Source organism: Mycteria americana, chromosome 2 (assembly GCF_035582795.1).
Source record: "Mycteria americana isolate JAX WOST 10 ecotype Jacksonville Zoo and Gardens chromosome 2, USCA_MyAme_1.0, whole genome shotgun sequence".
In the NCBI taxonomy this organism is placed as follows: Eukaryota; Metazoa; Chordata; class Aves; order Ciconiiformes; family Ciconiidae; genus Mycteria; species Mycteria americana.
In genome coordinates, this window is record NC_134366.1 from 22,133,473 (window position 1) to 22,147,653 (window position 14,181).

Below are 14,181 nucleotides of genomic sequence, written 5' to 3' on the forward strand. Positions count from 1 at the left end.
TGCTACCCATGAAACACATGCCAGTCAGATAAGAAAACCTAAGTCAAAAAGTAGTTCTGTGGCCCTAGGTGGAGAGCTATGGACTACTGTTATGCTATTAAGAAAAAGTGAAAGAAAACCAAAACAAAACCCCAAACAAGCAGTCCCGTACATGATGGAATGAAGCCAGGCTTCAATCTGCTTTTCTGTCTAGAGTCTCAAAAGTCTAACAAATGTCAAGCATTTCAGTTTTCTCTGAATGCAGGTATTAACAGAGATAATGTCTACTATCCTGATGTCTGTTTTTATGAAATTTGAAGGAGCTTAGTATCTTTGAAACTTGCCGATGGGTTTAAAATTAAGTAGGCTGTAGAAATACAGTGAGGGAGGAAAACACAAGTACAGCAGGAACACTTAAGCCTTCAAGCTAAAAGTGACCACCATATAATTCAAGTGGGCATTATGAAAGATGACATATTGTCAGGTTATTTAAAGTGTAAACACTATTACAAGCTATGCCTGGTATCACAGAGGATGACACTCAAAATCAGGAGGCAATCCAGAATTTCCCCCCAATATCTTTCTCATGTAGGCATGGGACAACGTAAGTTTCAGCTGTGTGGGAGGCCAACCTATTCAGCAAAAGTACGGTTTCCTGAACATGCTAGTTTCCACCCTCTATCAACCACTAAGCTAAATATATCTGTAGCACTGTGGTCAGCACTGTAGAGCTGACCAGAAGGGAATTTGGTCAGATATAGCTATCAAGGTTAATAATAAACATATTTTTTAAAAATAAGTGTATATACCAGTGTGTCACATTGATGAATCACAGGCTGAGCTGATATGCAAATCCGTGATTCATGACCATCTTTGATTTAGCTCGATATGTTTCTAATTATACAAAGACTTTTCTTTTGCTTCTGCTCCTTGGAACACTAAAATAGCCATTTAAAACCCTTTTCTAATGCAAAATTACAGAAATATTTAAGTCATCATTTCTCAAATAATGGACATAAAATTGTGATTCCCAAACCTCAAGAATCTGGATTTGATTAAACATTTTATTAACATACTCAAATTTGAACTCTACGCATGTAAAATGAATTCATAGCTATAGTTACCAATCTCTTTCTGCACCAACAGAAATGACAGAAGACTCTCTCTCTATATATATGTTTTACTTATGTATGGATTCCATTTTTAATATAAAGTTACTTTCTGAACGTAATTATTTTAATAAAAGAGTTATTCTGTGAAGAGTTATTCCTTCATATTGCAAGCGCTACAGTATCATGACATACTTTCAGATTTTAGAACAAATCTTAGGCAAAGAATTACAAGCAATATTGATCCTGTTTTATGTCTATTTTTAAGGAACTGCATAATTTGTCCATGTCTTCTGATGCTTGACCATAGAGAGGATTTGGAAAAGAAGTAGCATTCACATCTTCATTAAATGGATACTAAAAGAAAAAAAATAGAATTACATTTAAAAAACAAGTCACTCAATTCATTTGTTAGAATGAACATATGAACGGCTGTAGATTCATTGCAGAGGTAACATATGATGTTAAGTTCAAAGAAAATTATAAAATCTCTAAACTTTTTAGACCAGATTTTCAGCTGATAAAAATTAGCATAGCTCCACCAAAACCATTATCTGCTGCACACGCCTGATCAAGTCATTTAACCTTCTGCATCTGTTCCCACCTTTGTTTTACTTGTCTCCAGAGCTCTTGCTCTAACACACATATAATATTATTTTGGGAAAATCTGTGTACAATAGTGTAATTGCCGTGGGTCACTAATTTTGGTACATGGTATTGTAATTTAAATAACCAGTTCTAATTTTCTTGAATGAGGAATGTATGAGAAAAGAGATAATATGAACTCTTCAGGTAAGGACTTCTGTAGTTCTAAACATTTTCTTCAGCATCTGCCTTACTGGAAAGTGTTGAACTACTGTATGGTGTAACAAGTAGCTACAGTAAGCAACATTAAAGAAATTGCTATTACGAGGTCCTTGTCAGCCAATCCAACCCTGGTCATCTTTCTCAGATTTCCAGAGGTGTTAACATTATGAGTAGCAATATACCATTGACTCTAAGTGACTTTTTCCCTTTCCTCTGCAAATTAATTTTATTTAATAGCCCAACACGTATCCTACTTTAGAAGAAAAATGTGTTATTACATACCTCATGCCATGGAGAAACACTGATTTGAACAGTGGGTGAGGTGGCATACCCAGGAGACTATAAAAAGAAAAAAAACGCTTCAGAATATTTTTAGCGAGCTGCAAATAATATTCCAAAAATATCCTTCCATGTGGCTGTCAGAATCACTCTATGGATCCAAGACTATGAGGCAATATTATAGGCAAGTGTGTGCAATGCTAGGCCCGCATGGTTTTGGTGTTCGGAAAGGTCTGGGGAGAATTGTTCTTTCTTTATGAAACTTATAGACGCCACAACTGTGTAACTTGTGGGTATTCAGCTGGAGATAAGAGCTGTTGCTCGTGTTTTACCATATCTTTTGATTAGTGATACACCATTCAGATTTAAGACTCATCAGACTCAGAAAAAAATCATAACTCTTGTTTTCCCTTTTAAAGGAAGAATTAGTGAAAACATATATTTCCCCAATCTTAAAGAAAATAGAGCAAAATCTAGTACAGCACTGGACTTCAATCACAGTGCCTGGGGCTGTCTTCTATGAAAATGTCTGTCCTGACACCGTGCTTCTGTTTTTCAACTTGCTATTAAATGAAGCCTGTCAGGAATCTATTTTAACTAAAATAAAAATGTCCTGATAAATTGGACATGATTGTGATGGGAATGTTTCCAACTTGGAGCTCTCACAAACCCCAACCTGTAAGTGAATTAATTTGATCTAATGTCTCTAAAATCAGGTGTAAGGAACCTTTTATAGAAAGTAAATGGCATGTCATAGTTAATCCTATTCAAAGCTGCAGTGGAAGGACAAGGAAGTTTTATTTTCTATTTCAAACCAAGCCTAGTTCTTTCAATGCTAATAAGGGTAGTATCAAAACGAGGGCAGGAAGGATGTTTTAAAGATATTTTTGTTGCTCCTTTTACCTTCAAGGTGCTTTGTCTGTATTATTTTCAATGACAAATCAAATAGCAGAGATAGCTGCATTTTAAATCAATCATATTTCTCTTGTTAAATGTAAAACATAAATTTTAGCTACCACTGTAATTTGATAATTAAATCTTGCCTTGAAATCTTTTGTTGCAATATGTTCCTTTTAGATATATATTTTATTCACAAACTTCTTTGTCACTCTAGCAGACTCTTAATTATGATCAACAAATGGTGTTAGGGAAATGTGTGACCAAGTGTTTAGTGTCAAGGTGAATTTTACAGTGATGGGAATAGTAATGCACATTTAAGGTATTGCAAAGTGTTATAAACTATTTTATTAAAGTTAAGTGAGTGTGCAAAGGCAATTTGGGTGCTGAATCATGCATTTTGTGTTTTTGCTGTTGGTGGTGTTTTTTTGTTGTTGGGTGTTTACTTCGTATTTTTTTTCCAGAAGCAAAAGGAGGCAAGTCCCAGTGAGCTTTTCCTTCTATATGTCTGGCTAAATATTTCATCCAAAACTCTTTTTTTCAGATTCAGCAGCCCACAGTCAGTATTCATTATAAACATCAAGATGTTCTCAAAACTGAGTTGATTTCAAATCTGCCTATGTTTTGAAAATGCACTGGAACTTATCTGAGTGATGCACCAATTTTTAATTCTTACTTCTTTTATTAAATAGCATTCAGTGAGGGATTACACTGTTTGTTTTAATGGAAAACTTATTTGAGGACTACAACCTCACATTTTTCTGAATATATAGAAGCAGCTATTGCTACTTACCTTTACTTTCCTAGATGAACTAAGGTCTTCGTACAATGGGTTGGCAAATGAAGCATTAGTGGTTTTCTCCAGTTTCCTTGAAAGGTCAAGCAAACAACAACAAAACCACCCACAATATCACACAGGTTGTCAAAGAACCAAACAGTTTCAGGTTGAAAAGATTTGAATAAAAAAATATAGATGGCTAAATATATTTCCAACTGAGCTCTACTGAAAAGAATGAAATTAAACCAATGTTCTGTGTAAGTCATGTGTAGGTTAAAATAATAGTTTTTCATTTGTTGCTGCTAAAAGTATATATGCTTTTGGGTATGCATAGAGCTATTTGGTATTCATAAAATGCAGGTACAGTGCTATACATTAACTAAACCATGATATTAACTAAAAACTTGCATTGCTATGTGTTTGCATGTGATGGGATCATGATCTTTCTGTGTTTTATTACTAATCACATTAGCAATTTAGGAATTAACATGGTCTTAGGCTCCGAGTTCAAGAACTCTTTAGTTATTTAGTTGTTATAAGAACTCTTTTTTCCAATGAATTAAGAAAGAACTTGCATTTTAGGTCAAAATCATCAGAATTAATTTTAAAGCTATAGAAGCTCCCCATACCTTTTGCTACAAAGTCAGAAATATTTAAAGAATCACTGAAGTTATTGGAATGCAAAGGTTTCATGAATGAACAAAACACCTTAAGCAATTTATAATAGACGAATAGGACAAATTGTACTAGTTATGGGTCTCATGTCCATTACCTCAGCTAGAAGTTTAAAGGTATGCTTTCCTGACAGAGGCCTTCACATGTTCCTTTTTTTGGAAGCACTTGTGACCTGTGCAGTTAATCCCATTAATTCTGCAAAAGCAAAGGATATTTGGGGATGGAACTTTCTGCCTACATCTGAAGTTTTTTTCCATATAGATGACTGGTTGCTAATATTCCAGAATGCTTGAAATCATCTAAACTGTTCCAATGCCATATAAAAAGCAACAGCTGCATTAGTTAAAATTACTGAAGAATAAAGCAGAAGCCCACTTTCTTTTTTTCAATCTTTGCTTTTGAAGAGATGCATTTAGTTGGGTTTTTTTTTTTCACTAATGCTTTTATGAATAAGAGCATATACATGCCTTTGTGTATACAGAAAGCTGTCATTGTACAGTATTCTAAAATTAAAAGTTCCCTGAAGCTAATACTCAATCTCAATGATTGAGAGGTGGGGTTTCTTGTATTAAAAAATATTTCTATTCCAAAGCTGCTCCTACAGACGGTTTAAGCAGTGTCTAGCTAGGAACTGATAGACAGGCTCTGTGTACTGTGGCAGGCAGGACTGAGGGGACAAGAGCCGTCATGGAGACACAGCCGATGGAGATGTTGGGAAGGGAAGCTGGTTTTCCTCAGTGAGAGCCACAGGGGAGGCACACCGCATGATTTCTTTTGCAATGAACTAAAACCAGAATGGATGCTTAGGAGGAAGCACAGGTAGGCTACAGAAATATATCACCTTATGAGTTAAATCAGTGCAAGAACCTAAGTTTGGGTTTCAGACTAAACCAGACATGTCTCCTTAAAATCTTTCACAACAAGACTGCCAGAAAGTAATTCCTTCTAATGCCAGTCTCATAATTCAGTTTGATTACCTGACACAGCAATGTGGAGAGCTGAATATTTGAACCCATTGATTTGTTCATTTGATCTTAATCTTAACCATAATAAATCATGATATTCTGATGCTTTTAGTTAGTTTAGTGAAGCTATAATGTATTAGGTTATTTATATGCCTCCTAAGTGTATATTTGCATACTAATCCTCCTGAATAAACTCCACAAAATGTACACAGAACTGATTTTTTACTCTAAAATCACACCATGGTTCAGAAAACCTGAGGCCAGAAGCAAACTCAGATAAGAAGTTTTCAAGGAACTCGGCTCTGCTTCTAAACTAGTGCCCAAAGGGCCAGATTTGCATGCCTTAATTTTGGTGTCTCATTTAGGCATTACAAACCAACCGTATGGCCTAACAGCATGATACAGAATTAAGCACATCGATTCTGCTTACAGTCATTGGAGACACTTCCAAAGGGCAATGCAAGTCACACGATTCACAGTGGGAACCACCTTTAATGTGCCAATAGGAAATTATAAGGATAGAGACAGGTCTGATTCTCTTTCATCCCCCACTCCCCCATTGAACTAAAGCAATTTGTGCAAGACATATATATAGCTTATTTGGGCAAGAACACACTGAGTACTTAGGTCTGTCCTGAGGGCAGGAAGGACGCTGAACGCACATCTCCAGCTTCCTCTGCAAGGAGAATAACTAACCAGCAGGATACTGTGCCAAACTGTGGGCACCAGAAAGACTGCTGGCTGAGTTCTTCAACAGCGTGTCTGTGGTTGCTGTGTTTAGTGCTGAAATTGGTCCTGTCTATGTGTGTGAGGTTTTCTCAAGCATGAAAATTGAGTCTTGCTCAGGTTGTCCAGCAGATTTCAGGTGTCCCTCCACTTTAGGTCTGAATCATGAAAGAGCATATGTAGTTGGGCATCTAATCTTAGGGACTATGGGAATTTTATGGCCCAAAATATGGACTCTGGTTGAATTTATGCACCGCAGATTTAGGTGAAGTGGAGAATAAGCTTTCTTAATTTCTCTCCTGTTCTTAGGAACCTTTTTGCCAAAGCAGGGCTTTGGAAGTCACCTTGAATATACTACCTTACATGTAACATATATGTTACACATATATGCACACAGTTACATATATATGAATGTATTTATATAAACATATGTATGATTACACCTTGTTTGTGATTGTAGCAAAAAACTCTTTCTAAGGGATTCCAATAATGATCCTTAAAAATTTCTGAAGTATTTTCGAATTACTTAAAAGACCTCAAAGAACATACAAGTGAAAATTTAATCACATGTTTACACAAGCGCTATAATCCATCAGTTGGATGAGGTGGTAACTGCCTGAAGAACTCTGTGCTTGGGAACTGAGGTGGCATATTCACATTGTTTTACATGTTGTGCATAACATCCCTAGGAGTAAACACAACACATTAGATCTTTAGTTAATTAGAAATATGAAGCTTTCCTTAGAGCAAAGCAATGCTATGCCCACTCCAGTACTCTGTCACCAATATAGATACTGCTGAGGAAAGCATAAAAGTGCAGTACTAGTCAGCAGGGTAAGTGTTGCCATCTGGTCATCAGTTTACACCCGAATTTTAAACTGCTTGATCGGGCACTTTGACTAAATGTATTGCAGTGGCTTGAGTTAAGCTCACTCTTGCAGTGCTTGCTGTTACTTGACATAACACTGCCCTGATAGAAAATGATAGTTTATTGCTACAGTAAAGAGCAATATGCCCATCACAAGGTCTCATGTTGGGAAGAAAGTTACGTATGTGCTACCACTGTACAGTAAGGGCAAGAGTAACTCATCACTCACAAAAATTACAGTCCAGAATAATTAATCAATGTGTAATGTTTATAAATCTCATTTATAAAGAAAACCCATAAATACCAAGTTCAGAAGACTGTACGAAGCAGGGAATAATTAGGGTTAAAAATGCCAAGCATAGGATGGTTTAGAAAAAAAAAATAAAGGCTCAAACATGTGGGTAAGGCAGCTCAGAGAGAACTGGGTTTTCTAACATAACCAGAAATACCACAGTAGGAAAGAAGAGGATTAATCATCTTGGAATGAGGTCACATGGGTCGTAGATTTGCTAAGCTCATCTGCATTCTTTAGTAACAGAAACTACTGCCTTGTCATAGGTTTCTCCACTACAACTTCACAGAGATGGGAGAAAGTTGTATACTGCACAAAATATCTGCCAGTGTATAAAAAGACTACTGAGTAACATCATGCTGTTTAAGGGAAAATTAAAGTAGCTGGATTTCATTCGTTTGGATGCAATAGCACAAAAGTTTGTTCTTTTCAATGTATCTTTCAATGAAAAATCAAATATTTCTTTCAGACAGTACACAAATTTGTAGGAAATATGGTACTAGAGGAATGTTTATCATCGGGTCCATAACAACAATGACAAAATCCTAGTGGGCCAAAGATTCAATTACAATTAAGCTACTAATTAAAATAATCCCTTAAAAGAATTCTTTATAGATATTCTAAAGCTTCTGTTCTAAACAGAAACTATAACTCAAGACCTCAATTTCCGAAGCATTTATAAAACCTTTTAAACTAAATTTAAGTTTGCAGAAGTAGGCTATATTTTGCACATCCCACAGAAGAAATGGGAGGCGTGATGCAAGGAGGGGCAGACTTTCCAAGAGCTGCATTTAAAATCACCTACAAGTCACTCGGATGCTTGATAAGGCTGTTAATATGCTGTCTGGGCTTCCTAGGTCTGCACTTTGTACCTTTTGAGTAACTTTAAGAAACTTAATTATTTATTTTTTTAAAAAAATCAGTCCTTTGCATCTTTCATCTCGGTCATCTTGAAGGCTATAGACCGAGAGATTTGCTCTGTTCTTTCAGCATGCCACCTCTTGTTTCTTTGCAACCTTTCCTATGTGTGGTGGTTGTGAGATGTACATTTCAGAAAAACTGAAGACTTCTGACTATAGCACTGGGTTTCATCCCTCAGAAAAAAAATATCCTACAGAAGAAGGAAGGGATTTAGATAGCAGCACTAGACTAATAAAACAACTCCCAAACAACAGTTATGGCTGCTGCTTCCTAGTTTTGTTTTTCTTTTTCTCATAAAACTGCACCTTTTTCTTTCATTCTACAAGAACAGCATCTGTCTCCATTCCAGTTCACAAGCTGAAAATGGTTCAATAAATTTCATTCTATTGTCATTCTGTTCATCACTTTGGGATATAGGAACAGAGGCATAACCAGCAACGACCTCTGGCAGTCCTTCAGACCCACTTGGAAAGCCTCCCCTGGAATATGCTATCCGTTCCTCCGCACCAGACCTCCAGAAGGGGATGGTCTAATCGGAGAAAGTCCCGGTGGCAGCAACTGGGAATCATCACAATTGTAAGAAAACCTTAATCATGAAGAAAGGCTGAAAGCAATGAGGTTGTTTAGCCTAAAGAAAGCAGCCTGTAAGGAGGTATGACAACTGCCTTCAAGTACATAAAAAGCTTTCTGCAAGGAGGAAGGGAATGATCTCTTCTTGTCCATGGTGAATAGAAATGAACTTAAATTGTAAACAGACATATCAGCAGTTAGAAAAAAAATTTTTTAACAGTAAACTTTCTTTCTAGTTAGGATAGCAAGATTGCCTGAGGATGCCATCAAATTCATGTTGCTAGAGGTCTTTAAGTGCAAACCCAGAAGCGATACAATTGAGTCTGTCCTGTGGCAGGATGAAAAATGGCCTCTGTGGGTCCTGTTTTCCCATGATTTTCTATCATTTTAAAATATTTTCTCAGAGCACCTCAGTTTTTCACTCTTGCCTGTGCAGCAAGATACATTATTGATATGCTTTGGAAAATTTAATGTTCTGTGTTCATTATGACTGACAGGACTGATAAGGGCTGTGCTACATTAGCATTGCAGCTGATGGCACAGATCAAGAATAGAAAAGAAACAAGCTGAAAGGATCCAGGGACATTGACTACTTCGGAGGCAGTAACAAAGAAACATAGCTTAGCTGGGTGGAAAGTGTTTGATTCTCACTTTTTAAAGTAAAATGAAGCATGAGAAAGCAACTGCAATAAAATGGAAGCTAAAATGAAGCTTTGCTTCTATTTGGTCAATAAGGACAGATGCCACTGAAGGAGTGGAGTAACTGGCAGCCTTCCTTTCTGGACTAGAAAACGTCATCTCTGGAGCACGAACAGGAATGTGAGAAACTTGTAGGCTTCCTCTGATTTGGGGTTTCTGTACAAAAGTTTCACATATACCCAACTGGGAGCTGGGAAGTAGCTTGCATGTCTGAATGCCATTGTGGTAATGAAGTAAACTGCTGCCAAGCCATGCGGCGGGCTGCTTTTGTCCATCAGGAAATCAACTTATATGACTACTTCCAGTAACTCCTACTCAGGCACTGAAGAGTTTAAAGCCTGCAGATCAGAGATGAAGTTCTTGCTAAGGAAGGAGAAGAAGGAGAGAGCAAAGCAGAAGCAGGGCATTCTTTCTGGGTTGAAAGGAGGGATTAAGGCATGATCTATCTTTCCAGTGAAGAAAAAAAGGGACACATATAACTCTCACATTCTCACTGCTGTTAGTGACAACTTTTTAGCCAGCATTGTCTAAGGGGTCACCAGCCTACCCTTACTGTCTGCTACCTGGTTTTCTGGTGAAAACATTAATTCTATTGGGCTCTGAAGCTTCTCCTCCAGCTCTTGTGCACGTTCCTGTGCTATTTACATTGAGGCATAGATGGACCTGCACTCCATTTTAAAATGTCCTGGGAGCTAACACCTACAACTGTTAATGTGCCTCTGGAGGACCATCTGCCAATGCCTGCATGTGTGGTTCTATACCAGTAAGGAAAAAGGAGACACTAATAGAAATTATTAAAAAATAACTAGCAAAAGAATTTCTCAAAAGGCAGTAAATATGGGCTCAAGTGTGTGAAGGCTTCCCTGTGAAAGAATGGCCAAGCAGGCACTCCTAGAATGTCTCTGTTACCTAATGACTTTAAGAAAACAACACGACTCAGGAAGGCTAAAAGCGGACACAAGCCTTTGAAGTGAAAATGAACTGTAGGAAAGTATCATTCATGTGCACAGTTAAATTCCTCTAGTTCATCAAAACCCCTTAAAAAAAAATCAGGAGTAAAATCTCATGCCTCTGTGTGGTGCTGTCACATTGTACATTTTACAGAGTTATGCAAACACAAGTCACTTCTTATTCTAAAGCCTTATCTTAAAGATCCAAACTTCAGTATGATAACATTGGCTGCATTTTGACTAGTCACTTCTGATTAGTGATTAAGCAGTTAAGGAATAACTTGCCTTAATTTACTACTATGTTTCCAGCTGTGATTTTTGTATACCAAATCATGCTAGGCACTAGGTAGTTGAAGAGGGAGAGACAAACTGCCTGGATGAGCTTATCTTCTCAAATTCAAAGTTTTAGATTTCATTGTTTTCAAAATTTCAAAATTTTAATCAAATTGCCATTTATTAGCTAGACTATTTCTTGATAAGTTGCCTATAAAATACATTTTAACTTACATGTTAAGTCAACTGTGATTAAAAACAATGAAAATAAAAATTTTTATTCTGTACCACAGGCAAAATGATTTGACAATCTTAGTCAGTTCCTAATAGACAAAACTTGGAATCACAAAAATTTCCATCATCATAAGTTACCTTTCTGGCAGCTCCAGTGAAAACGATCAAGACCAGAATGAGCTTTGCTGTGTAAACTATCTAACCCTCTGTTTCACGGCTCTGATTCTCTTCATGTCAGGGCTGTAATATTTTCTTAGTGCTTTAGTAAGAAGATCCTCATTCATCCTTGTTTTATTACGTACCTAATAGGACACTTAAGTATTTGGCATCACACTGGAACAGGGTACCTTTTCATGTACAAAAAAGACTCTCTATTTTTTTCAGCATGTGTAATTACAAGAAAGGAAAAAATATTCCTTGAATACAGATTGTGGGTAGAAGAGAAGTAGATGGCAGTGCAGTAACCCTTAATCAGACATTTATGAAAGAAAAAGGTAAAAGGGAGTGTTTAGAGCACAGAAGAAATAGTGTAAGAAAAAATAATCATTTGCTGATTAAAACACCATCAAACAGGTTTTGGGAAAAATATTAGACTTTTTTTTGCAAAAATATTAATTGAAATTTCAAAAAAAAAATTCAAGCAGCTCTTATAATACAACTTATCTTGCACTTTTGAGGTGCCTTTCCATATAGGTACCTTAGCAGGCTGTATAAATGTGAATGAATTAAGTCTTAAAGCCCCTGTGAAGTAAGATAAGGAAATGCTATTATTCCCACTTTACAGAAGAGGAAGCAGACATAAAGAAAGTACGTGAAGCTATGCACTCAATTAACAGTAGCACAACCACTAAATGTTCCTGCTTCAACATTTTGCTTCTGTGTCCATAGACAACTCTACCTGTCAGGGGTAGCATGCAGTGTTAGGAGACGTGTCAGCAGCAATAACGTCAGGACAGGAGTCTGCAGAGTTTAGTAGATAGTTTGGAGATAACAACATCCCCAAAGAGAGAAAGGTCTATAGCACAGCAGAAGTTTAAAGGGAAACAGACAGCTTTGAAGATGAATTCTGGAGAAGAAAATGAGAGGTGAGGGAAATCTAACAACATGAAAAAGGACAAGGCAATGCACAACAGGAATTGCTGAAAGGGAGGAAGGGACAGTGGTAGGTAATTTCTGGCAGAGAAGGGTCTAGCAGAATAAGTCAAGAGATGGGCAGAGAAGAAATACAAGTTTTAGAGGAAAATAAGAAACATCAATTTTTTTTTTTTTAAATCTTAAATTTGAGAGGAGAGAGAAAGCAGAGATTATCAGAGGGATGACAGGAAGGGCTACAAGTATATCTGTGAAATAATGAACTGTCAGTCGAAACCTCTGAAATAAAATAATTGGACGAAGAGATATCTCTAGTACTACTAGGACTGTTATTCAAAGCTCTTGAAATAAACTTTGAAATAAACCACCACTAATTTTGCTGATTTTTTTTCCTTTACTGAGGATACACTTTATGCTGTAGGATGTCAGAAGATAATTTAGTTGCTATTTGCACAGTACTAATAGGAAGCATAGTATTGGATGGAAGAAATAGAGATTTTGAAAAAAAAAAAAAAAATCACCATCTAGAGCACTCATTCATCACGAGTAAGACAGGTCCTTGTACCACAAGCCAAGAGGTCTGTACTGGGCTGATCCTAGTGCAAGATGGCAATATTGGATAATGGGTATGAGACAAAGTGGTAGGGAAAATGGGTGGAAGGAACAGGTAAGGTGTCATTGGTGAGACACATCTAAAGAACCACTGATTAAGATGACTAATAAAACCTTAAAACAGAAAATCAGATTGTGAGTGTGTCTGTAGTAATTAAAGGAGAGGGGGCAAACACTAAGATTTGTAAAAAAGGTCGTGTAATTCTCCAGTCTCACAGTTTGCATTTTTTCAAATCTATTAAAGCTTTTTCTGAAAAACCCTAATATTGATTCCATCCAGTTATCACAGGGAAAATTCTCAGATGTGTGTAAATATTGAAATATTTAGGGCAAAAATATCCCTCCGGGTTCACGTGGTACTCAGTAGCTTCAGGAAGAGCTGTGAATCTCCCAGTAAGAAAATAATTTGGCCTCGGAGGTTTTGAGAAACCATAAATACCTTCTATTTTTCACGTTTAACTACCATGTACAAAAATCAGGGCTATTGCTGTTAAGGTGGATAAATGGTGAATATTATAATTTAGGAATAATCATACAATGTTGCAATCAAAACATGCTAAGCAGTCAAGCCTTAACTCATTGTTTCCAGACTGGGATCCACTAAGGTCAGCTTTTGTTGCAAAGCTAGGTTTTATGCTTAGTGTTGTATATGTTAGTGTTGTATATGTTAGTGTTGTATATGTTGTATATGTCAGCTTTACACAAATTAAAAGTTTCACTTACGTTTCTGGCACTTTCTTCTTCGAAAGGAAATACAAGGCAGCAGCTGTAATTTTAATCAGCAAGAAACTGATACCCAACCCAATCCAAATATCTGCAAAATCAGAGCAATCAAAGACAGAAATAAGCAAAAGGAAACACTCAAAGAATGAATTGAAAGATACTTCTTTCTTTTTCCAGACCCACCTTTTCGAAGGAGACTTGAAGTTGGAGGCTGAAGAGGCTTAGCACCTATGTGGCAACGGTTTCCTTTCCATTCTTTTCCACATCTGTGAATAGAACAAACATTTCTGAAAAAGGCAGAAGCAAGGTTCATAAACAGTGACAAGCACACAAGAAATGCAAATCCTTTTGAGCACTTTTGCCAGTGACTAAAGCTCACCCAGGAATCACAAACAGCATCAAAGTCAATAGAATGCAATGTAAGCGAGAAATACACAAAACAAACCCAAGAGAGAAAAATAAAACAAAACATAGTTCAAAGATTAAAATTGGCTGCCTTGCCCATGTTGCCATCATATTGTTATCCCACAGCAAAAGAAATTTGACTAATTTCCCTGTATTCCCCATGTGAGGGTTAAATAAATTTCTGAGCTGAGGATCTGGGACCCTAATGTAGAGAGAGAGACATGATCAGAGATGCAAAAAAAGGTTTTGTCCCCACACCTAATCCGTCTCTCTTTTGTTTTTCCATTTTCTTGTAAAAATGATACCCCTTCAACAAACACCTCTTCA

General features: G+C 36.8%; 1 protein-coding gene across 1 annotated transcript in view; it reads right to left on the bottom strand.

The window, feature by feature from the left end:
- Positions 1 to 1,122: 1,122 nt before the first annotated feature.
- MALRD1 (MAM and LDL receptor class A domain containing 1) overlaps positions 1,123 to 14,181 on the bottom strand; it is a 292,669-nt gene continuing 279,610 nt past the window's right edge. Inside the window, exons 36-40 of the mRNA XM_075495520.1 lie at positions 13,633 to 13,715; positions 13,450 to 13,540; positions 3,865 to 3,940; positions 2,178 to 2,234; positions 1,123 to 1,445 (exon numbers count right to left, since the gene is read on the bottom strand). Of these exons, the coding sequence (XP_075351635.1) occupies positions 1,317 to 1,445; positions 2,178 to 2,234; positions 3,865 to 3,940; positions 13,450 to 13,540; positions 13,633 to 13,715 (436 nt within the window). The 3' untranslated portion in view covers positions 1,123 to 1,316. The remainder of the gene's footprint in view (positions 1,446 to 2,177; positions 2,235 to 3,864; positions 3,941 to 13,449; positions 13,541 to 13,632; positions 13,716 to 14,181) is intronic.